Raw genomic sequence first — 26863 nt, 5'->3', positions numbered from 1 at the left:
CGCAGGCGACCTGCACACGATCTGCTAAAGCAAACAATAATAGTGAACAATATAGACATTTCAATAGTGAGCGAACCGAATAAAATACTCATAAAAGACTCAAAATGGTACGTTGATGAAAATTTTGATGCAGCTATAGGCATTACCAATAACGATATTCGTGTCCTAAATAGCGGACGAGGCAAGGGCTTCGTGTGGATTGAATACACAGAATTAGTCGTTTTTAGTTGTTACATATCACTTAACCTTACATTAGAAGTATTCGGAATAATTCTGAACCAACTCAAAGACGCCATTGGAACGCGCAATAAGAAATGCTTAATAGCTGGAAGGCGGCAATATGGGGGTCGATTGAAAATGACAAAAGGGGTGATATGTTGTCTGAATGGGCCGCAGACCTAGATTTGGTTTCACTAAATCATGGAAATACTCCTACTTTTTCCCGAGGAAACAGTTCATCACATATAGATGTCACCTTTGTCTCAAATGATATAAACAAAATGTTTGGGAGTTGGCAAGTACTGGACCAAGAAACATTGTCTGATCACAATTACATCTTCTTTGAGATACCGTCTTTAGAAACACAAAAAGTAGCTCCTGAAAAAATTATTAAAGGATGGAAAATAGAAGAAAAGAAAATCCAATACTTCATATCTGAGATAAAACAAAAAATACGAGAAGAAACAGACACCCTAAACCCTCAAGGTCTCATGGCGGCTATTAAAAAGGCTTGTCAACGCACATTTCAGCCCACATACAACTATAGTGGAAAGAGAAAACCAGTATACTGGTGGTCATCACAGATCAGTGAGGCCAGAAAAGAATGTCTTTGTAAAAAGAGATACATGACATGTGCAAACAGAATATCCGGAAGCACAGTCGAAGAAAGAGAGAAAGCAAGAGCCGAATATAAAGAAAAAAGAAATTACTTGAAAAAAATGATAAAAGACGCGAAGAAACACTCCTGGAAAACTGTTATAGAGGAAGTTCAAAACGATGTTTGGGGAAAAGGCTACCAAATAGTGACAAAAAGATTTCTACTAAGACCGAAAACAGAAATCTCACAGGATATCATACTTAAGGAAGCAAGTGGACTATTTCCAAAATATGAAATACCCCCTTGCCGAATATTGACATGGTGAGGACGGATATAATACCATGGACACAGGAAGAACTTGTAACGGCAGCAAATAAAATAAAACCAAAGAAGGCGGCTGGACCAGATAAGCTATCACCAGTGTGTAGTGTGTAGTGAAATACCGGCCAGAAAAGTGCCTCGATGTGATGAACAGACAACTGTATGCGGGGGAATTTCCCAAAATATGGAAAGTGGCGAAACTAGTACTAATAGAAAAGCCCAAAAAAAAGGACGATTTGAAAACGTCATACAGGACGTCTCCTGGACTGCATGAGAAAAATTCTTGAACACCTCGTCAAAAATAGATTACTTGCAGAAATAGAAGCAAGAGGAGGTTTTAGCAACTCTCAGTTTGGGTTTCAGAAAGGTATTTCCACTGTGGATGCACTAGCTAGAGTTCTAGAAATCGCAAAAGAAGCAAAACATGTGGCATGGGCAAACCGTAAGATATGCTTACTTGTAACTTTAGATGTAAGAAATGCATTCAACTCCGCACCATGGAGAGGAATAGCTGACAGCTTGAAAAAGAGAAACATATCGCCATACCTAATGCGCATGATAACAAGTTATCTAACGGAGGTAATCTACTTGTAGGTAATACCATTATGGAAGTAACCTGCGGTGTCCCACAGGGCTCGGTACTTGGCCCTCTCCTTTGGAACTTATATTATGACGACTTGTTGCAACTGGATATGCCAAGTAGCGTAAAATTGGTGGCCTACGCTGACGATCTTGCAGTAGTAGTAACAGGAAAGATAAAGACACAGGTAGTAGTAGAAGCTAACATCGCTATTCAAAGAATAGCTGAATGGATGCATTTGAAAAAACTTGATCGTGCACCTGAAAAAACAGAGGCGGTACTTTTGGGTGATCGAAAGGAAGCAAGAAGACTCACCATCGAAGTCTTGAATAACGAAATCACTACAAAACCGCAAATTAAATATGCCGCAAAAAAATGGGCCTACAGCAAGTAAACGAAAAATATTATGTGCAGTAACTCACTCGATTTTGTTATATGCGTCTCCCGTATGGTATGAAACGCTGAAATATACCAAATACAGGGATATTTGCCAAAAAGTGCAAAGAAAGTTAGCTTTGAGAGTATCTAGTGCTTTCCGCACAGTCTCTACAAACGTGCTGTAAGTGATTTCAGAAATAATACCTATAGAACTGCAGGCTGAGGAACGATGCAAAACAAAAGGCAAACAAAGGAATGAGAAGATAGAGATACGTACTGAAACATTAAATCGGTGGCAGGACAAATGGGAACAAGCAGTAACTGGACAATGGACTAGAAGACTGATTCCAAATATTAGAACGTGGGTAAACAGAAAACATGGAGAGGTGAACTACCATCTTAGTCAAATGTTAACAGGACATGGCTGTTTTGAAGCATACTTCCACAGGTTTAAAATCAGTAATACAACGGAATGCACGTACTGTAGCCAAATGGATGACGCGGAACACACATTTTTCGTATGTGCAAAATGGAACCCACAGCGAATTGAAGTTGAACAATGTGTAGGAGAAACACTTATTCCAGATAATATTTTACACCATATGTTACAGGATGAAAAAAAATGGAACATAGTATCGGTTATGATCCAGAAAATAATAGAGACAAAAGAAGAAGATAGAAGTAAGCACAGACTAAAATAAGTGTAAGGCAACGCTCGCAATGCTGAAGTAATACTTAACGTTCCAGCACTCTTCTCAGCAGGTGAATCCACGTACGAGGGGGAAGGGTTTAGTCGGTCGGCAGTACAACAGCCAATAGCCAACCCGACACTATCTAGGCACAATATTGATCAGCCTAGATGTCTGAGAGCAGATTCCTAATCTCCTCCCACCCCCCCCAAATATATATATATATATATATATATATATATATATATAGAAAAAATAAACTTTTGTAACAATTTTTTTAATAAAAACATATTATTAACATCAAACAATATTAATGTGACGGATGTGATTGTTTATTTTTACACAAATAATTAAATCTAGGCTCAATTTGAGTTAGGGCAGATCGTAATAAATTTTCAACGTTTATTAAAGTTGAACGGTATTTTGATTTTATGTAAGTTAATGTGGAAAAGGCTGATTCACATAAATATGTTGTACAAAATGACAGTAATTTGTTCATTGCCATTTCCGATAGTAGGGGATATTCTGATTTGATTTCTATCCAAAATTCAGGCACAGGCACTTGAGAAAATCTGAGTCGCAAGGTAGTATCACTTGTTAATTCGGCAAATTCTTCATGTAAACTTCCATATCCTTCAAATGATTAACTATAATTTTTGTTATAGGAGTATCTTTTTTTGAAATATTGTTACTAATTAAATACTCGTCAGTAAATGGAAACATTTCGAGCGATCCACATTCTACTCTGTTCTTCCATATAAGAATTTTTTTAACAAACGCCTTAAGTTTATTTTTTAACATAAACATATTAACACAGACTCGCTGCATTGATAAATTCATATCATTGATTTTATCAAAAATATCTGCCAAATAGCATAGCTTGAGAAGCCATAAATTATCGTGAAAATAATCGGCCAAATTAGAATTATGCTCTGTTAGAAATATAAGAACTTCATCTTTAAAGTTGATAATCGTTTCAAACTTCGACCTCTTGATAGCCACCTAACTTCAGCATGTAGCAATAAATGTTGTTTCATTTACAGTGGGTTTTGGGTTTGTAGTTGCAAATAAATTGAGTCCAATCTTGATCAATGTTCGATTTATTGAACAGGATTTCAAAAGTGCGTTCAAATAACAATAATAACGGAATAATAATTTCGGAGCACGTTTTTCTTTCGCCTTTCTTTTCGCTTGTGTCACTATTACATGAAACTGTCAAAAGGTGCTTATCGCCTACTAATTTAATAAAATCAGAATACATTAGAATACATAATTACCAACTTTGACTCTATATAAAACAAAAGTATAGTGTGAAGTTGGATAGGGTCAAGGTTGGGTTGGGTTCGGGTCAGCTGTCAATTGATCAATTCTCAAGACTCCTCCTTGATCAATTGACAGCGAAGTGTCTCAAAAACTTTTCTGTTGAGTGCTTTTGTAAAAATGTCTGCAATCTGTTTGCTGCTCTCGACGTGTTGCAGTGTCACAGTGTTGCCGACGTGTTGCTGAATGTGTTTTCGTGGTATCTCAATGTGTCTCTTGCCTCTGGTTGTCTTTCCTTCGTGTGCATTCTGTAACATGTGAATCGCTGACATGTTGTCGATTTTCAGAGTGATCGGCTGATCACTTTCCAGGATACCAAGTTCCAGTGCGAGTCTCTTGATCCAGCACACATCTCCAATCACAGATACTGCGGCTCGGTACTCGGCTTCTGCGGTTGAAGTCGCTACCAAACACTGCTTCTGTGAGTAACAGACTACTGGTCCTCCTCTCATCACCAATACTCCACTTGTCGACTTTCCTGTCTCAGGGTCTCCTCCGAAGTCTGAATCGGTGTATGCTACGAGTTCTTTGCCTCCTCCGAAGTAGATTCCTGCTGTCACTGTCCCTCTCAAGTACTGGAATACACGTTTCACCATCGCCTGATGGCTTTTCATGGGATTGTTGCAGAATCGACTGAGGTAGTTCACGGCGAAACTGATGTCTGGTCGAGATATTGTAGCGAGGTACAACAAACTCCCTATCGCCTCGCGATAGTTGTTCTTCGCCGGTAGTGCCTCGTCGTTCTTGAAATCTGTTTTCTTGGTGATCATCCCTTGCTCAATTGGTGTGGATGCTGGGTTGCACTGTTCGAGTTTCATCCTCCTCAAGATCTTCTCCGTGTACCGAGGCTGATTCACGAAGATTCCATCTTTGTCGACCTTGATTTCTATGCCCAAGTACGTCAACTTGTCCTGAACTTTCTCACTGTAAGTGATCTGAAACTCCTTGCTTATTTCCTTCAAAAGTCTGTATATTCTCTTTTCATCTTTCCCAATTATCAGTCCATCATCCACGAAGAGTGAGAGCATAATGCTCTTGTCCTTGTTATAGTAAATACACGGGTCGTCATCTGCGTTGATCAGGCCAACTTTCTTTACAAAGTGTGTAGTGACTCTCTCGTTCCACATCTTTGGGACTTGCTTGAGTCCGTAAAGACTCTTATCCAACCTGCAAACTTTACCTGATCCATCGTCGAATCCTTCAGGCTGATTCATGTAGATGACTTGTTCCAGATTTCCATACAAGAATGCCGTTTTCACATCGAACGATACCAACTTCATTTTCTGCGTGACTTAGTAGTAGTCGAATCGATGCATCTCCTTCCTTCTGTTCAAATCCTCTGGCTATGAATCTGGCCTTGTATCTTCCATCTGCTTTCTCTCGAAGTACCCACCGACATGTGATAGGTTTCACTCCTTCAGGGCAGTCCACCAGTTCCTAAGTTTTCATTTCCATTAGCGAGTCGTACTCCTCATGCATTGCTTTTCTCCACTTTTCATCTTTAAGTGCCTGACTCACCGGAATGTCTTCAGCTCCACCAATCATGGCTACTTTTGCGCTCATTCCTCCATGTCTGTTATTGGTTGTTATGGTTGCAAAGTTCGACGATCTCGCAAACTTCTCCTTCCTGGCTCTTCTTCTGGCGGTTGTGTCCCACTTTCGTTCTCACTTTCCTCTTCAGCACTTTCTCCAGTCGTCCAGTTGTCTTCTTCTTCGTCTGACTCACTGCTGCTTTCTTCTTTCTTCTCAAGTGTACCCTCTGTTGCCGATGTCTCAACTTCAGTGCCTTGCCTCTGTCGTATCCTCTCCTCGTCGAAGATAACATTGTCTGAAGTAATGACCTCTCTTTTCTCTTTCATGTAAATCCTGTAACAGGGCGAATCAATGTCATAGCCAACCAGAATTCCCTTTTCTGATTTTCTATTTATTTTGCCTCTCTTTTGTACTTGGGTCAGCACATAACATTCACAGCCAAAAGGTCTCAGTTTCTCAATCTTCATTTTCCTTCCAAACCACAATTCTGCTGGACTCTTTCCTGGTACGTTGCTGGTTCCTGTCTGGTTGATCGTGAAGATCACGTGGTTCATTGCCTCTGCCCATAGTTTCTCGTTCAATCCATCTTCATGTATCGCTGCCCTGGCTGCTTCGACAATAGCTCTCATTTCTCTTTCAACCCTTCCATTTTGCTCTGGCGTGTGTACATTCGTAAAGGTGTGAAAGATTCCCAACTTGTCCATGAGTTCTTTCGTTTTTGCATTCTTCAGTTCCGTGCCGTTGTCTCAGGCTCTTCACTCTCCTTCCTAGTTGATTTTCTACAAGTCTCAGGTAGCTGGCAATCTTCTCAGGGGCCTCACTTTTCGTCCTCATGAAATAACAGCTTCGGTAGTGAGTGAAGTCGTCCTTCAACATGAGCCAATACTTTGCTCCTCCCAGGGATGGGATGTTCATCTCTCCAGTGTCGACATGAACAGGATCTAACGGCTGCTGGGCTGTCTTGGGATTGTTCGGATGTGCGGATCGATGTTGCTTGCCATATGCGCACCCTGTGCACACATAATTATTCCAGTCATCAACATACTTGATCCCTTTCCTTTTCAGTATGTCCCTCACATACTTCACGTTTTGATGGGCGAGTCTTTCATGCCATACTTTAATCGATTGAACCATCAAACTTGCCTCTTCTTCCTGTCCTTCTCTTCTGAGCATCATTTTGTATAAATTTCCTTTGCGCCTTGCTACTGCCACAACCTCGTTGCTTTTCTTACAATGGAATATCGACTCGTTTTCATCTGCCTTCTGTACATGTCCCTTGTCTAACATCTGACTGACTGAGAAAAGATTAAAGTTGAGATATGGTACATAGATCACATCTTCATGTACCACTGGATACCACTTTTGACCATCAAAAGCCTCCATCTCAATGTTACCGACTGCAACGCCATCTAGCCTAGTTGAATCTCCGATCACAATTGGGATTGGCTCGTCCAGCTCGACAAGCTGTACAAACCATTCTCGATGAGACGTCATGTGTTGACTGGCTCCACTGTCTTGATACCATAAAGTTGCCCTGTCCTGCGAGATGTCGTTGTCCACTGTCGAGAGAGCTGTGGTCAAAAATGCCTTCTTGGGTTTTCCATTTGCTGACTTATTTCCTTCTTCTCGGGATGGACAATCCTTTGCGAAGTGGCCTTTCTGCTTACAATTGTTACATGAGTATTTCTTCTTGCAATACTCAATGTACTTCTGACATGCCTTTCCTCTGCACTCCTTGATCACGTGACCTGGCTTCCCACATTTGTAACATGTGAACTGTGACTTGTCCTGCTTGCTCGACGACTGCCCTTGTTTTCCACGTTTTGCCATGAGAGCGTTGCTGGTACTGCCCTCTGCGTTTGTCGTCGGTTCTCTAAGCTGCTCGTCCTCAAGTCTCAGACGTTCGATGAGTGTGTCCAAGTTCTTTGCATGTCCCGTCACGTTGTTCCACGCAGTTCTGAAATGTGCGTTTTGGCGGTAAGACACTCAAAATCCTCGTGATGACCCAACTTTCTCTCATTGGATCATTTTCAGTTGACAATTCCTCTGCCAAGTCCATGATCTCCATACAGTTCTCTATTGCTGACTTGCTCTCATCATACTCAAAGGTAAAGAATTTGATTCGGGACGTTTCTAAAGTTACATCAGTCTTTGTACCATATAAACTAACTAATTTGTCTATCATGTCTTTGGAAGTTTTACAATTAGCAATTTTGTTAGCTATCTTACTGTTTACATTTAAACCTATCAGTGTTTGAGCTTCGATATCTTTCTTGGTCCAAGCTGAAACAGTTCCATCTGACGCAGCACCTGCTGGTCTGACTTTCGTGCCTGATACAATCTCAAACAGGTCTTTGTTCTTAAGTACTAGGTTTAATTTAAATCGCCAAGAAATAAAATTGACATTCCCCTGACTATCTTCACTTAACATCTCCAACTGAGATTTTACAGTATCCATTTTGCATTTAAATTCTACAATTTGACTGACTTCTGACAATTTTTTTTAAATAAACAAAATGAATTTACAATCTTTCGTGGCGATTTTCTGACTTAAAACGACTTGCGTGTGTGTTGTTCAACGTTGACTTGCTGTGCGAGCCGGATGTGGTCGTCTGACTGACGTTTTGAACTGCTTTCTGGACTTTGCCGTCGCTTTCCTGGCTTTATTTACAACAAAACCCTTTTACAGCTGCCCTGGGCCCATAACCTGTTGTTTCATTTACAGTGGGTTTTGGGTTTGTAGTTGCAAATAAATTGAGTCCAATTTTGATCAATGTTCGATTTATTGAACAGGATTTCAAAAGTGCGTTCAAATAACAATAATAACGGAATAATAATTTCGGAGCACGTTTTTCTTTCGCCTTTCTTTTCGCTTGTGTCACTATTACATGAAACTGTCAAAAGGTGCTTATCGACTACTAATTTAATAAAATCAGAATACATTAGAATACATAATTACCAACTTTGACTCTATATAAAACAAAAGTATAGTGTGAAGTTGGATAGGGTCAAGGTTGGGTTGGGTTTGGGTCAGCTGTCAATTGATCAATTCTCAACAATAAACTTGTATAATCCGAATGCATATGAATGCACAAATTTTTAAACAATCGACTATTAAGTGCTCGACTTTTAATAAAGTTAATGATTTTGACTGCATCAAAAAACACATTGTTTAATTCTGGTGCAATTTTTTTAACAACAAGTGCCTTTCGGTGAATCATACAATGTGTAAATGTAATATGATCATTTCCAACACAATTTTTCCAATTTAATCCTTCTTTTTCAAAAAACTCATTTACTTTTTTATATATATATCTTTTCCACGAGTATGACCTTCCAGAGGACGACAAAACAGTATATCTTCATGAATGCTTTCCTCATAAATATATCTTACAAAAAGTAACAACTGTGCCATTTTTGAAATGTCTGTCGACTCATCCAGTTGTATTGCAAACTTTGAGCTGTCTTTAAGCCTCATAAGAAGCTGTTGAAATTGATCATTGCTAATGTCTGAAATTCTTTTGGACACAGTGTCATTTGATAATGGAATTTTACTAATTTCAGCAGCATACTGTTTTCCATAAACAATTTCAGACATTCTTATAGCTGCAGGTAGTTAAAGTTGCTCTCCAACAGTAAAAGGCTTTTTCGTTTTTGCTATCCAATACGAGACTTCATACGATGCCAATAGATATTTATCATTCAAAGTACCATACTTCTCCAAAGTGTTCTTTTCTTTATTTGATGTTTGCAAAAGACGCTCAAAATATTCTATTGGCGTTGTTGATAACGTTGCATGTTTAGTATTCAAATGTCGTTGCAGTTTTGACGTATCACAAAGACGCCGCAAAAGAAGCTTTCATTTAATTTTTTTTATTATTCTTTTATAAAAATAATATGCCGATTCGCCTAGCCTAGCTTGATTATGCTTCCGAATTGTATGTGTAAGTTGTAAGGCGATGCGGCGTCTGGGTACTTATAATCAATAAGTTATCTTGCAAACACTGACGCCGGCGGCCAGACATCAATGTCGAACATTCAGTTGAATATCGAGGAGCGCGTTGTATTTATTATTTTAAATGCTACTTCCATATTTTCATTTATAGGCCCTATATAACAGTTTTGCATTGCCACTTTTTTCAAAAAATAGTTATAATAAAACTACAATAGTATTTTGTATGATTTTTATTTGTATTTATATTTGTAGTACTAATTTTAAAATTTTATTTATAATGATTGAAAAGTATCAGATCTTTGCGACGCTTTTTCAGTAGTCTCGCAAAAATAATATTTGCGTTGCATAGTATATTTTTTGTGTTGAAAGTGAAAATGGCAACATACTAGTACGCTGTGAAGTTGGCTCCTAGTGATATTAGACAGTTTAGGTTATTGCATATATATCATTATATTAAGTTATAACAATAAATAGGATATTTTTATTATAATAATACTAAAAACAACAAGTTATGGGTCCGAGACTTTTCACTGTATAAATAAATAATTCGGATTACGAAACTAAAAACGAAAATTCATTAGAACAAAAAACTTTTCTGGAAACTGTAACATAAGTGGAATAACTTTAAAAGCATATAGAATTATGGACTTGGTTATAAACCGCATAGGTACCGAGTAGTATTCATGATTATGAATATATAAAAACATACATTTGTACATACATACATAACACATATTATGAGCTGTACTGGTAAATGATGAAATATTTGAAAAATTGTCTAAGCTGTATGAAGGAGATACAAAACAATTAAAAGGTAAGGTCACTCAAAAATTTTTCAGCTATACCTATAAGAGAAATGACAATCAATATATCTGTATTCATAAGCGACAATAATAACCACAATAGGAGGCAATGAGTACACATTTAAAAAACTAGAAGATCAAAGCACTATGAAATATACAAAACGTGACATAAGCGTAAAAGGTATTGGAAACAAACATTTTGATGAATGCTTTCTTCAGAATGTTATAATATTTTCACTGGAACACAAAAGTTAAGTGTCAGACTGGATAATAGAATACATAAAAATGGTTGAAACTAAATTTGATACAAAAGTTCATTAAGTAAGATCGGAAATAATGAAGAATATACAAGTAAACGAATGAAAGAATATATGAAAAAATGAGGTACTATTCTTGATTACACTCCAGCAAACTTCTCATAACTTAATGGAAAATTGGATTGAGGATAAACCTTGGACACTAAGTAATCTAAGTGTATTTGGCTCAGATGCGAGGATATTCGAATGGATATCGGTTCAGGAATAAAATTGAAATACATGATATAAAAATAATAACTAGGATATTAAAAGATAATGAAGAAACCAGAAGTCAAAAACAAGATGAAAGTAATGTGAAGAAGAGCCACGATGAGGAAAATGATGTTGAAAACAAAGAACAAATAACAGTAAAGTGAGAAGTCTAAAATAACATTGAGGAAAACAAGGAACAGGAAATAAGGAAATCAAAAAGAAAAATTTCTGACCTATTGTGATTTTTCAACAAAAACAATATTATTTCCTTAAGAAGCTTGAACAATTTTGACAGCACTTTACCTCTTGAGAGCCACCATACTTCACAATGAAGCAGGAATGCTTTGTGCTCACTTCCCATTCCATCACACAGAATAGCAAAAAGTCAGCAAGTTAGCAAGCAACTTCAGTACTTTCATCAAGTTGATGTGAAAAGTTTTTTTTTTAAACTGTAACTGTGAATTTGAGCGATTTTTTTATATTCTTTTCAGTGAATGAAACTTCAGATTTTACCCTAGAGAGTGTTCTGATCCTTTTTTAGCTGTCAAAATGAATATGCGATAGATGCAATTGTAGTTTGTCTATTTTGCTCACCAGAAATTGATGTTTTCATTAGTGAGTGTGACTTTAAGAATAAATTTCGAATAAGAGGTGAGAATGCTTATCATTTGAACTGAACTTGAATGTTACAATCATACATAATTTAGAATTGTATAGGTATGAAGAAATGGAAAATGGAACCGAAGATACTTACAATATTAAACTCAAACCTGAATGGATGCAATTATGGAAAGAACGTTTGATTGGATTGCACAGTGACAAATTGAGAAGTGTCAAAGAAGCATTAACGAAATGATTGGCAATACTGCAAATTCCACATCAGATAATACTTTCGAATGGCTAATGAAGATGCTTATAGAATACAAAATGGGGAAAGTGAATCAAATAATAGAGGTAAATATTTAATTACAATTAATTACAATAAATATATGTAAAAACTCATGATATACATATTGATTGATTGATTGTACAATGAATCGACACTGAGGACATACACACAGCTGCCCAAAATTTGTTGAATGAACATATTACAAAAGTAAAAGTCCTTAAAGATACTATGAAGATAAGAAGAATATTCACATTGAGACATCCTAGACATATACTACTATACCACACTCACTATTTTTCTTGGGTGATGGGATAGTTAAAAAATGTTTTTGATGAATTTAAATGTGAAAAATCTGTCCCCACTGTCATGAATAAATTCGGCGCATTTTTTTATTAAACTAGTTTTTCGCTACCACAAAGTCCTTGCAAAGTACCCAATAGGTCCCTTGCTTCGGGTAATTCATCAGTATTCATTTTTGTTTCCTGTTCCTTTTTTATTGGAACTTCAATACCAGTGACATTATTAGAACATTTTTCTTATTGGTTTTAAGAGAGTCTCACTCTTGGAAGTACTTACAGTTTCAGATGAGTGTAATAATTCTATTTAGGAAAATTTAGGTGAAGCAGCTCTTTCATGCATTGTTGTAAAATACAGAATATTCAATAAATATGCATATTGATGAATATGATTTACACAAGCTAAATGCTTTTAAGACGTTGGCAATATCTAATACTAATGAATGAATCACCTCTTCCCAAATAGTAATTACAAAGCCAGATCGATGAGTCCATCACTTTTTGAATTTCCCACCTGCCAACTGAAACGGCAACACTGCACATGTCAATATACAGTGTTGTTTTATTACTATATTTATACACGAAAAAATTGCTTGTTTGGCTCTGCAGTCAACGTGTTAATCACGGAATTACTCATATTTATGACGCTTTAAGACAATATAATTGGAAATTTAAGGAAAAGGTATTAAAATGATAAAATTTGGCATAAATAATGATTTGCATAAAACAAATGAAAAGATAGAGTTTTTCAACAAACTTTATTGAGAAAATTAATAAATTTTTATTAAAAATTAGAACGGAAATTTGAATTCTGACAGAAAATTTTCTTAAAAATCACGACATTGTCACTCAAAAGTATCTTTCTGCTATTCTACTTCTTGCTTCTCCTCTTCTTCTTTTTCGTAGTCTTCCTTTAAATGAATTGCACAGTGACAAATTGACAAGTGTAGAAGAAACAATAAGGAAATGGAGATGCTGATAGAAAGCAAAATGGGGAAAGTGAATCGAATAATAGAGGTAAATATTTAAATACAATAAATATATGTAAAAACTTATGGTATACATGTTGATTGGTTGATTGTACAATGAATCGACACTGAGGACATACAGACAGCTGCCGAAAATTTGTTGAATGAACATATTACAAAAGTAAAAGCCCTTAAAAGATACTATGAAGATAAGAAGAATATTCACATTGAGAAATCCAATACATGTACTACTACTATTACCACACTTACTATTAAACTGTCTGACGCCTGTTTCGATGTTCTCCGTTAGTCTCTATGTGTTTTGTACAAAACAAAAAAATATTACCGAGTATAATTTCATTTAAGATCGTCAGTTGATTGAATTAGTAAACTCACTCTAAATAACAACATTCTGTAGGCTAATGTAAAAGGCTTTTCTTTGGTGATGGGATGGTAAAAAATGATTTTGATGAATTTAAATTTGAAAAATCTGTCCCCACTTTCATGAATAAACTCGACGCATTTTTTTATTAAATTAGTTTTTCACTACCACAAAGTCCTTGCAAAATGAAGTACCCAATAGGTCCCTTGCTTCGGGTAATTCATCACTATTCATTTTTGTTTCCTATTTCTTTTTTATTGGAACTGCAATACCAGTGACATTATTAGAACATTCTTCTTGTTGTGTACAAGTTATGTTAGTTTTACTCGTAGAAGCACTTAAACTTTCAAATAAGTGTAATAATTCAATTTATGAATATTTAGATGAAGCGGCTCTTTCAGGCATTGTTGTAAAATATTAAATATGCATGTTGATGAGTATGATTTACACAATCTAAATGCTTTGAAGAGGTTGGCAATATCTAATACTAATGAATGAATCACCTCTTCCCAAATAGTATTTAAAAGATCCAGAGGTTAGTCGAAAAAAAGAAAAGAAACAGGGGTAAAGCTGACTTTGTTCATAATCAATTTGGTACTACGGCGGTTTTGTGGAAAGATACAAAAGAAGTAACGCTGCTTTCAAAGTGTCATGGAAATGATATGACCTTTGTGAACAGAAAAGAAAAATATGGTAATAAATAGGAAATTCCTTGTCCTGAAAGTGTCGCCAATTACAATAGGTTCATGGGGGGTGTTGATCTTTCTGATCAATTGATTGGTATTTATGACATGGATCGTAAGTCTTTGAAGTGGTAGAAAAAAGTTTTTCACCGTTTGCTTATGACCAGTGCGGTAATGCATGGATTATTTGGAGAGAAATACATCAAAGAAAATTTCTTACCTGGATTTTCTGGTTCCACTTGCAGAGTCAATGATTTCTGAGGCTGGAAAATATGACACGGTTGCTAGAAAACGCCAATACGGCAGACCATCAAAATGACCCAAATGGTTATTGAATGTTGGAGATCATCTTCCAAATGAAGGACCAACTCGTAGGAGATGTCACAGTTGTGAAAAAAAAATAAGAGAGAAAAACACACAACAACCTTCTGCTCAGCTTGCAATGTTCCTCTGTGCAAAAATTGTTTTTCTAGTCTTCATACATAAAAATTTGTTGTAAAGAAAATTGTAATGAATACCATTGGTTTAAATATGTCCCGCAAAAAGTTTCCACTGGGATCTATGTGTCCCACTACCCCCCAGCTATCCCCTTGAAATAAAAAATTAATCAACAATTTTTCATTACCATTTGAGTGTTGAATAGCTCATTAAGCTGTTGAGTACCGTAACAGAAATTTTAATTTTCTCCACAATTATCAAATTTGGAATGGAACAACCTATATACTATTGAATATTTTACATCTTTTCTATTAGATAACACGTATAACTGGTTTCTTATTGATCCCTGAAAACGGCCTAAAAAGACTAATTCTAACCTACAGAGTGTTCTGTTCCTTTTTTAGCTATCAATATGAATAGGCCATAAGATGCAAATGTAGCTTGTCTATTTTTCTCACCAGAAATTGATGTTTTCGTTATTGAGTTTGACTTTAAGAATTCTTTTTCTTTGTACTGAAAGAAATACATATGTTTTTCTTTTGTGAAAAGTCTTTTGAAGGTTTCATACTCTCATCAGCAAATAATTCGAAACATAAAACACACTGAAGTAGCAGGTTGTCATCTGTGCCAGTAACCACAAAAACCATATTTCAAATTATCAGCAATGTACTTACGGTTTGGTTTTGCCTTCTTAGTGACTTCTTTTAAAAATTCTAAACTAACCTAATAAAAATAAGTTTTGCATTGAGATGTTTATTATTATAAATTATTAATAAATGAATTTTGTCTTATCACTTGTTTTTAAATAAGTATTTTTAAGGCAATTACCATTTAACCAATCTAATCATTTTGTACAAATTAAACATTATATGTGCAAATCGAACTAAACGAGTAATGGAGAACTGTTCTGAAAAGTTTTGATTGTATGTGACTTGGTTGAGATATTATAGATTATAATGGAGACTAGCTAAAACGTTCATATAAGATGTGAGAATGCTTATGGTTACAAACGTAAATGAAAATGATTTCTTTTTGAACTTGATTTATACAATTATAAATAATTTCGAATTGTATAAGTATGAATGTATACAATTATGGAATGAACGTTTCATTGAATTGCATAGTGACAAATTGAAAAGAGTCAAATGATTATTTCATAAAGTACGCGAGGACAATTTGTGTGCTGCATTTACTACTACTGCTACCACCATACACACTATTACACTGTCTGACGCCGGTTTCGATGTTCTCCTCTAGTTTCTATGTGATTTGTACAAAACAAAATGTATTACTGCGTATACTTTGATATCAGGTGGTTATTTGATTGAATTAGATACAAACAACTACAGGAAGAGGTGATTTATAAGATATCAACTGTTTTTGGTATTTGTAATAACTGCAAATTATCAAAGGATTATTTCTTAAAGGAAAGACTATCATTACTCTGACTGAATTAGAACAACTTTAAATTCAGTGGTAAGTTCAATAATTACTCATCTTGTACTGGTTACTGTGAACAATTTGAAATTATTATTATTATAATTATTTTCTGGTTTATGCTCTTTGAAAAATAGCAAATGAATGCTTTCCAATTTTTTCGATAATAGTATAATGGGATTCATATAGAACTGCTTTTGTTACTTGCCATTTTTCTGGATTAGAAAGTTTCTTCACACAAGTGAATGTAGTGGACAAGCCAGTCCTTCATCAAGTGGATTTGAGAATAACTTTGAGAATGGAGAGGTATTTCGACTGAACTTACTTTGGCTATTTAGAGTATATAGATACATTTTTCAGCAATTTTCTTATCATAATAACTGCAAAACTCGCCAGAGATTACAGTCTTTCTGATTAAAAATAATCGAAATTACTAAATATCTACTCGAATATGCAAGGTAGGTTCAAAGTTGATAAATATATCAGTGGAAAATTGTTTTCTAAACGTAAGTTTAATACATTCCGTACGAGGATGGTGTAGAAGTATCTAGCCTGACTTAGAGATGGCTGTCCTTGCTTTGAAAATACCAGTATTAGATAAAAAGTCATGTATACAGCGTATGTTTCAAGCTTGAAGACGCCACGTTGTTTAGTACTTGTTCAGCCATCAATAGTGGATGATTTTGATCAATTTGTAAAGATGGAAACCATCGGTCATCGTTTTGTGATGTTATCAACAGTAAAATATTGGGTAGCAGAGTTTAATCGCGGCTTTACGACCTACAATGACCAGCATCGCAGTGGTCGACCAAATGAGATGACAACTCCAGAAATGTTGAAGAAAATCTACTGGATGATAGTCGACTGAAAGTGCGCGAGCTAGCAGACACAGTAGGTATTGCAAAAAGTGTGGTACACTCCATCGAGTGTTTGGCAATATTTGAAATAGAGCCGTTCCATAATCATAGATGGAAAGTGGTTATATCACTTCAAACCAGAAACAAAGAAATAATAAAAACAATGAACTGAAAAGGGGGAAGCGGCTCCAAATAAGACAAAGACCGTTCCATATGCAGACAAGGTCATGGCGTCGGTTTTTAGGGATGCGCGTGAGATAATTTTCATTGTCTATCTTGAAAGAGGAGAAACTATCAAGGTGAGTATTATGCGAACTTACGTTTGAGTTGAAAAATCAAGCAAAAACGGCGGATATTTGCTAAGAAGAAAGTGATAATCAATCAAGACAATGTATCCCTTATTGCAATGGCGAAAATTAATTGATTAAAGTTTGAATTGTTACCTCATTCACCCCATTCGCCAGATTTAACTCCCTAGGATGCTCGCTTTGAATTTTACTATGAAATGTTCTACTATTTTTAATATCAAATTTTCATTCTTATCCCGTATATAAGACACGTGTTTCTAAGAACGTTTCGTGGCAGAACAATTTTTTTTACTTAAGCGCAAATGTCATAATTATTTATCTACCACATAATCATTGATAAATCACGTTAAAATTTGATTGAAGTGGAGAAGTGGTTTTACTCATTATAAAATATATTACATATACATATAATATTAAATAACATGAGGAATTTAACATATCAGTTTTAAAATATTTTCTGTTCAAAATAAGCATAATACATCTACTAATGGTAATTATTTTTATTAAGTGCTTATCTGTGTACTACTAATCATTGCCCTGGTATTCCAGGAAATTCCCACAAAAATTCAAATAAACCAAAAATTGACCCGGATTTCTATTCGAGAAGTTGATTATTTTTACTCCAATAAGAATAAAAACTTTGAGAATTAACTGTACAATCATCATTATCATTAAGTATTTCTGTTTATGATAATTACTTTTTTAGTTCATTATTTGTGGACTGAAGGACTTTTTACTTGAAAATAATAATTTATCAGTTAATATCAATCAATTTAATGTTTAAAACTTGATAAAAATTCGTAGTATGAGCTTTTCTGAAACATCTCTAAACCAATATGCAATATGTGATAAACAAATTCAAGGCAAGAATGGGCAAATAATTCTCTTAATTTTATCAAATATTGTTAAAGAGATCTGTGACTGCATTATTCTTTTATGTCGATCAATTTCAACTAGATATAGCATCCAGTGTTATGGAATTGATGTTAAGGTCTTTTTAACATTTAAATTTCTTGTTTCTATGTATATGAACCATTTCTGAAAATTCCTTGTACTTGACTCAATATCTTCTTTTGAGAGTTGAGACAGACTTTATGTCCTAGTGGTTCTATCCGAATTTTCCTGGGTCTTCCTTTTCTTATATATTTTTGCTTCTCTTATTAGACATTGTGTTTCTCTTTATATTGTCATTATTGTTGTGGAGTGCATAGAGCTCTAGTACACTGTTCTACCGTTGATGGATATTCTTCATTCGATGATGGTCCTGAAATCCCTTTAAAAATTGTCATAAACAAAATTATAAAAATACTTGTTAAATTTGGAGTTGGGAAAATACCAATTGTTGGTAAGGTATTTGCATCCATTTTGTGAATCTGTGAATATGAAAGTTCTTTTATTACGGACTTTCCTCGTACTCACAGTGGTGAATTTGAAATACGTTTAAATGATCCAAGTTTACGGTACAGAGAAGACCATATAGGCTTAGTGTAGAAGAGAGACAAATAGTTAGAAAAAGAATAAATGAATTACTTGAAGCTAATGTTATTCGCCCTAGTAATTCACCGTTTGCTAGCCCTATCTTACTAGTTAAGAAAAAGGATGGATCAGACCGCTTATGCGTTGATTATCGTGAATTAAATAAAAACACAATAGCAGACAAATTTCCTTTGCCGCTTATTTTAGATCAAATACCTAGACTTAGAAAAGCAAAATTTTATATCAGTTTAGATATGGCCAGCGGTTTCCATCATATTCCCATACATCCAGAATCTATAGAACGTACGGCATTTGTTTCTCCTGATGGCCAGTTTGAATTTTTAACAATGCCATTTGAACTTCTGTTTTTCAACAAGCAATTTTAAAAACATTACGTGAGCTGGCGTATACTTTCGCTATAGTTTACATAGACGATGTATTAGTAATTGCGGATACAATAGAGGAAGCGTTTGAAAGACATCGAATGGTATTAAAAATTCTTATAGATGCCTGATTTTCATTCAATTTTTCAAAATGTTCTTTCCTTAAAACATCTGTTTCGTATGGGTATGAAATTAAAGACGGAGGAGTTCGTCCAAACCATCGTAAAATAAATTCTTCAACAATGTTACCAGTTACCCGCTCCTCGGACTTACTTTCGACGATTTGTCCCTAAATTTTCACAAATTATGTAACCATTATATGCCCTTATCTCAGGTAAAAAAATATATTGAATGGATTGGGGCACATGAAAATGTTCGACAAGAAGTAATTCGTATTTTAACCAATGAACCCGTCTTAATTATTTTTGACCCGGATTATCCCATAGAACTGCATACCGATGCTAGATCCGATGGGTACGGAGCAATACTTATGCATAAAGTAGATGGTAAGAATAAAGTTATTGAATATTTCAGTAAAAGAACAAGTCCAGCTGAGTCCAAATATCATTCTTATGAACTCGAAACTATGGCTGTTGTTAAATCAATAAAACACTTTCGGCATTACTTGCATGGACGACAGTTTACCGTTGTGACGGATTGCAACTTTTTAAAGTTCTCTCAAAAGAAGATTGACCTTAACGATAGAGTACATAGATACTGGGCTTATTTACATGTTTTTCAATTCGATATAGTTTATAGAGAAGGCAATCGCATGGCTCTCGCGGATCAATAAAACACTTTCGGCATTACTTGCATGGACGACAGTTTACCGTTGTGACGGATTGCAACTTTTTAAAGTCCTCTCAAAAGAAGATTGACCTTAACGATAGAGTACATAGATACTGGGCTTATTTACATGTTTTTCAATTCGATATAGTTTATAGAGAAGGCAATCGCATGGCTCTCGCGGATTTCTTTTCTCGAAATCCTTTGCCCGATTTGCCAAAACAAATTAATAAAATTGAAGAGAAACGTGTAAAAATCGCGGAAATATCGGTCGATTGGCTTCTTGCCCATATATAAGTGTTTTTTAAATAATTATTTTTGTTAACTCCACTTTATGACAAAAAATAAAGATAATAGATTCTATAGTATTTTGCATGGAAATCTACAAACTTATTATGGTTTTCTTTCCAAATGAACCAATTTTAAAATTAGTACTACCCAAGTTTAATTTTTACTGGCATTCGAATTTTACAACTCTATAATTGACGTACAGTTTTCAAGTGCGTACAATAAAATTAGGAGTTAGTTACATATTCATTAATAAATTTAATTAAGACAGACAAAGTGGGTTAACTAAAGGGATTACAAAAACATCTATGTAAAGATCATTAATGGAATCTAACACTATTATAACAAATCAAACAGATTTTTTATATAGAGAAAAGTATAAATTGAAAATAACTTCTGTTAATAAAGTGATTTTATAATTACAAGTAACTTTTTAATCCAGAAAAATGGCAAGTATCAAAAGCAGATCATTATATCATTATACTATTATAGACAAAATTGGGAAGCAATAATTTACTATTTTTAAAAAGCAAAAACCAGAAAAATGACACAAGTATAGTTCAAATTGGAGGTGCTGCACTAATTGTTACAAAACAACTTTACATTTAACTTTTATTTATATTTAGTTCTTATTAGGTATCTAATATAGTTACAAAAAATTCATTGTTCGATTGGTTCTATTTCTGTTCTTTAGTTATATTATATTCATCAAAATCATCAAATAGTCATCTCTACTATCACAAAATAAAAAATATTTTGTAGATTTTCTAACTATTCAGCACACCTGTGTATATACTTTTCAACGTATATGTGATATTGTTTATTTGACGTTCTTATTTTAAAAATACGTTTTTTTGAGGAATTTTTTACGTGGTCGTAGGAAAAATAGTGTATACAACTTGTTGGGAAGTGTATTTTGCATATACATATCATACATAAAATACAAACACTTGATAAAGTTAAATTTGTTTTTAATTTTCAATTCGTAAAAGGCGGACCTTTAAAATGTTAGTCGTAACAGTTATTCCTAAAGAATTGACAATAATTTCGAAGCAGTTTGAACGGTATTAATTTAGGGGACAGATATTTTGTGGAACGTAAAGGGAGATTTCAGACCTTTCTTTTTATATTAGGTTGAGAGTAACACTTGTTAATTAAAACTTTTTAATCATACTAACCTTATTTTTTGGGTTGCTGAAAACTCAAATTCAGACGTTGGATCAAGAGCTGGAGCTCAATTTACCCAACAAGGGAGAAAATTTTTCACAATCGTACAAACTTTTATTGGATTTGAGAAGAAAATCACGTTTAAAAAAGAAGAAGATTCTGATTATGCAAATATCAATTACTTTCTCTTACCTATGTATTCGGCCGTAGTTAACATGAAGATACTATTTTATCAATTTGGAATCTTTAATCAAGCGAAATTGGAATTAACTAATGAGGATATTAACATGTTAAAGATGTGGATGAACAATCTTATAGAAGATGAAGATGGGACAGTTCATACATTAATAAAGTTTCTGTTGACCAATACTGTTTAGAATATGAGACCTGTTTTCCTGATATAGCGTTGGTTATCCACTACGAAAATGGTGATTCGATAAATTTAGCAGAGGCATCTTCCGAAACAATTCCGATAGATTTCAAAGGAGCTTATTTGAAAAAATTGACAGTATGGGGATGTAATGCATTGGATATGTTTGAATTTTTGTTTACAGATGGTCGTACAGCATCCTGTGGATCTAATGTGTGTTCAGCAAATGTGAATAACATTTTGAATTAAATTATCATCATATTGCTGGAATTATGATCACCAATGTTGCCACCGGCTTAAAAGGACAATACCCCAGCATATCTGTATCGTATCAGTTAACCCCAGAAGAATGATCCGAGGATTTTTTTCTTCATTATCAAGTTTTATATATTTTAAATCGATAATAAAATGTATCCATCTAACAAATTTTCGATTTTTTTGAAAATCCTTCATTCCAATATAATCAATTTCAAATATATAAATATTCGTTTCAGTCCTCTGATCTTTGTCAGTTATTACCACTCTCACTTTAAAATCAATATTACCAATCATATCCATTTCTTTTTCGGTCTGCTTCTTATTCTAATTCCGTCCGTCATTTGTACAATACTATTTGCTTCCTTTCTGCACACATGCACCAACTACCTGGCTCTTTCATTTTCAAACTTTCCACTATTTTTCGGAGAATTTTCCTTACTTACCTTAACACATACTTGTATTTTTTTAACACTCGGCAATCTTTGTGGCTTTGGAGATTGCTGTTTTTGCTTTAAAAATATTATTTGAAAACCCCATTATTTTGCTACTCGATTTTCTAGCGATTTAGTATTCGTAATCAGCACACCTAAAGTTTGTTCTTGGTAGCAGCACTGGAACTGGACCAGTGCAGGCCAGTTCATGAGTATATAACTGCCAGTGCAACTACCAAGAACAAACCTCTAGATCCGCCATACTCAAAGTGTGTAATTTCATTCTAACTTGAAACAGTGCATTTTACGAGGAGAGTTTAACATCACGCCGCTCTTCAATAAAACTTTATGGCAAACCTATTGCAAGCTCTTTACTTACACCGATCCCTGTACAAAATACGAGAGTCAGAAGATTGAAAAAATATATCTCTACAGTATGCATTGACATTTGTACAGATGGGGCTAAGGCGATGACGGGTAAAACAGCAGGAGTCGTGTCACGAATACAAAAAAAAAGCACCAAATTGTGGTTCCAGTCATTGTCTCCTGCATAGACAAACACTAGCAATGAAGCAAATGCCGTCAAACCTAAAATTAGTAATGGATGAAGCGGTAAAAATTATTAATTTTATCAAATCGCGACGACTACAATCCCGATTGTTCTCATTATTGTGTGAAGATTATGGTAGCAAACATAAAACACTGCTGTTCCATACAGAAGTGCGATGGCTGTCTCGGGGTAAAACTTTAACAAGGCTATTTGAAGTTAAAGCCGAGTTACAAATGTTTCTTTCAGATACTTCTTTTAATTTGAAAGACCGTTTGTATGATAAAACTTGGTTGTTCCGACTGTCTTTCATGGCGGATATCTTTCAAAAACTGAACGAATTAAATTTATCATTGCAAGGTAAACAGACAACAGTGTTCCAGGCCAGTAACAAAATAACTTCCTTTAAAAGAAAATTAGATTTTTGGATTATTTGCGTTAGTAAGAAAGAAATAGAAAGTTTTACGTTACTCAGTGAGTTTGTTAGCGATAACAACTCAGAAATGTTTCAAGATGATGTATTTGAAGAATTAGTCCAATATCTCACTTCGATGCGCGCATCTTTGGAGAAGTATTTTCCCGAAGAACAGAATACAAAATTGAAACTGAATTCATGGATTCATAATCCCTTTTTACCCACCTTGCAAAAGCCCGAAAGTATGTCAAATGAGATATATGAATCTCTTTTAGAAGTGTCATCAGACACAAGTATGGAGTCATTGTTCAAAACGACGACATCTCTCAACGATTATTGGTGCAGAATCCGTGACGAATAACCAATGCTTGCCAAAATGGCTCTGAATATTCTTCTTCTATTTCCAACAACATATTTGTGCGAAACAGGATTAATCAAAAATAAAAATCAGTTACATTCTACGTTTATTATGCTTATTAATAAAGAATTTACTTTTAGAGACTATTGTTTTATTGTAGGGTTCCGTCAAGTATTTCGCTTTACAAAAGGGTTCCGTCACTAAAAAAGTTTGAGCACCGCTGCTCTAGATAGTCGAAGAACTCATTCGTCCTTTACCGTTGCACTTTATTATTTTCGCCATTCTTCCTAAAGACAAATCTTTTTGATACCTGTATCAATCGATTATAGACTTTTTCCATTCCCTACAGGATCAGGATATTAAAATTTTCATTATTTCTTCATTGTTCTCATTAACAGGCAACAAAGAATTTTATTACGAATGATTACCCAATCACCAGCATTGGTTATTGATTTACTAATATACTATATTCGCCTTAATTTATATATCTTTGAAAAGTCTAACTTTTCTTTTTTTCTCAACATATTCTCCATTTTTTTTCAACACACTCCTGTAGACGGTGCTCCTTGATTACTGATGATCATATATTTTACTCCAAAAACTCTTTTGAATGATACGTGGATACTAAGAAATCGAAAGAATATCCCGATGATATGTTTAATCTGAATTTCTGATATTTCAACTGAGGAGGATTTTATAACGTCAATGAAATGATTAAATATGCAAAAAGCACAATGCACAAATTTCATTTTTTGCTATAATCAAAGTATTACCGTTTCCACGAGGAAACTCGATATTCACACATTGGCGTTGAAATATGTGATTTTATAATTTTGGTATGCTAAATATTTTGTAAAACCAGCAGTGATAATTCTATGATTAACATAGGTATTTCACATTTAAACTGCTAATGAAACAAAGTGGCTTCTTTAAGACGTTGAAGGGTTGGCATTACACTGTCCTCTTCCAATACGTATCGTTAAAAAGAGAAACAACATGTACCGAATGGTGAAAATAAAATAAAACATAAACGTTATCTAGACCCAAGAATAGTTCACCAATAGGATTGATCAATCCCATAAGACGTACATACGCCAATTCTTGAGCCAAGTCAAGTGATGCTTACGTCACCTGCAGACCTCGACGGCTTGTTTACCATTTACGCTGTGCGGTATTGCTTGTGTTTTTGTTAATTCGAAAAGGTCGTACAAGTGATTGAAGAGTTGGAAATTCGTTTTTCACTTAGTTCTACGTTTTAAAAACTATTATTTGTGTGTATTATATATGTGGAGAATAGTGAACAAAGACAATATTATTGTTTAAGGCAAAATAATCTTGTGAGACTTTCAAGGGTAGGTAAAAATGTTTTGTTATATTAAAGCTGGATTTAAATAGCAAAATAAAAATTAAAATCCAAGTCAGTTACTGGCTGAAAGAAAACCAGCTGAGCAGAAATGACAATTTAATTGGCTTATTTAAATTTCTATTCTTTATACACCACAATAAAAAATTAAAAAAATGGGCGAATCATAACAGCGTTTTTGGTCGGTTGGTTTGCATTTGTCCAGCAACTAATCTAGATTTTTATTTTACTTTTTTTTGCTAAATGAAACTTTGTTTGATTTTAGTGCATGTAGTATATGTCCAAAAATCAAAATGCCTGGTACACGTTGTGCTGTGTATGGTTGTGGTAATACCTATAAAACAAGGCAGCAAGAACATGAATATTTTATATTTCATCGGTTTCCCAAAGCTAAAGATCTTGTTTCCCAAACTATGAGAAAAGAATGGATATTACGATGCAAACGGGAAGATAAATTTAACCCTGATACTAGCTACATCTGCTCAGTTCATTTCACAGAAAAGGATTATGAAAGAGACTTACAGAATGAATTATTAGGTTGGTGAATTATTTAATTGTTTAGTGTAATAGTTTATAGCTTTCAAAGTCTATACTGTCCCAAAATGATTTTGGTAATGAAATTTAGTAACTCAATTTGTTCATAAATATATATAATATGTATATGTATTTTAGGTTTACCACTACGAAAAATATTGAAAAAAACCGCTGTTCCTACTTTGGGATTGTATTCAAAAAAATCAACAAGTGAAGCTAGTAGTTCAAGCATCAGTTCCAGAGAAGAAAGACTGGCCAAACGAAATGCAAAGGAGGAAGTGAACAAACTTTTAAAAGTAGCCACGTTAACAGCTCCTATTAATACTTTTTCTGATGATACCGAAGACCATAATCCTAAATCTTTTGGAAGTATTCAGTTTGAAGAGCATGTACCAGAGCCTTCCACTTCATCAACCCCCAACTTTGTCCCAGAAAACTATGATTATAAGGCTTTGTACAATGAGTCTGTAGAGAAATATGAAAAGTTAGAAAGACAGTATGCTCTTTTAAAATCCAGAAGTAATATAAAAAGCACAAATATTAAAAAACTTAATGAACAATTGATATATTTCAAAAATAAATGCTATAAATCTAGTCCCAAGGTAACATCTCTGTTTCAGAGAAATGAAGCTGCGTCTGCTATACTTAGAACTGTTCTGGACAAGAGAAGAAATTGCAACAGCCTTTACGCTAAGATACTACAGCAAGAAGTCATATTTATTTTTAAGAAATAAGTTGCATTACTCGTTACCTGGTCTTTCATCATTAAGAAGGTGGGCTTCCCAACTAAACCTTAATCAGGGTATTTTGAAAGATGTTTTATTTCTGCTGAAACTAGCCGGAGAGTCATTTTCTGATTTTGAAAGGACAGTAGTTTTACAGTACGATGAAGTGAAGGTCAAGAAAACTGAAGAATATAATATTGCTCAAGATGAAGTGCTAGGACCACATAATTATATGCAAGTAGTCATGGCTAGAGGGCTCTTTTCAAACTGGAAACAACCAATTTATATAGGTTTCGATCAAAAAATGACCAAATCTCTTTTAATGGATATTATAACTGAACTGCATAAAATAAATTTCAATGTAGTGGCATGTGTGAGCGATTGTGGTTGCAAGTAATGTGGGATTATGGAAACAGTTAAATATCGATATTAATCAGACATCTTTTAAGCATCCTGTTAGTGGTAAGAATGTGTATATGTTTGCCGATGCACCTCACCTGCTAAAACTATTACGCAACTGGCTACTTGACAAAGGTTTTATGCTTGAAGATAATTTATTCGTGAATAAAAGTCCACTTGAAGCTCTGGTAACGCTTACT

The 26863-nt window shown here is 34.5% G+C and overlaps 2 protein-coding genes across 2 annotated transcripts; both read left to right on the top strand.

The window, feature by feature from the left end:
* Positions 1-314: 314 nt before the first annotated feature.
* On the top strand, positions 315-1142 carry LOC130451989 (uncharacterized). The gene has a single exon (XM_056791348.1). The coding sequence runs from the start codon at positions 315-317 to the stop codon at positions 1140-1142; it is 828 nt and encodes a 275-aa protein (XP_056647326.1).
* Positions 1143-24889: 23747 nt separating this feature from the next.
* LOC130451987 (uncharacterized) lies at positions 24890-26661 on the top strand. Its single transcript, XM_056791347.1, has 3 exons — positions 24890-25542; positions 25678-26070; positions 26189-26661. The coding sequence occupies exons 1-3, from the start codon at positions 25299-25301 to the stop codon at positions 26659-26661; spliced, it is 1110 nt and encodes a 369-aa protein (XP_056647325.1). The 5' UTR covers positions 24890-25298.
* Positions 26662-26863: the final 202 nt, after the last annotated feature.

Source organism: Diorhabda sublineata, chromosome Y (assembly GCF_026230105.1).
Source record: "Diorhabda sublineata isolate icDioSubl1.1 chromosome Y, icDioSubl1.1, whole genome shotgun sequence".
NCBI classification, from domain to species: Eukaryota; Metazoa; Arthropoda; class Insecta; order Coleoptera; family Chrysomelidae; genus Diorhabda; species Diorhabda sublineata.
The sequence above is the reverse complement of the archived record's forward strand: the minus strand, read 5'-3'. Positions and strand labels throughout refer to the sequence as shown.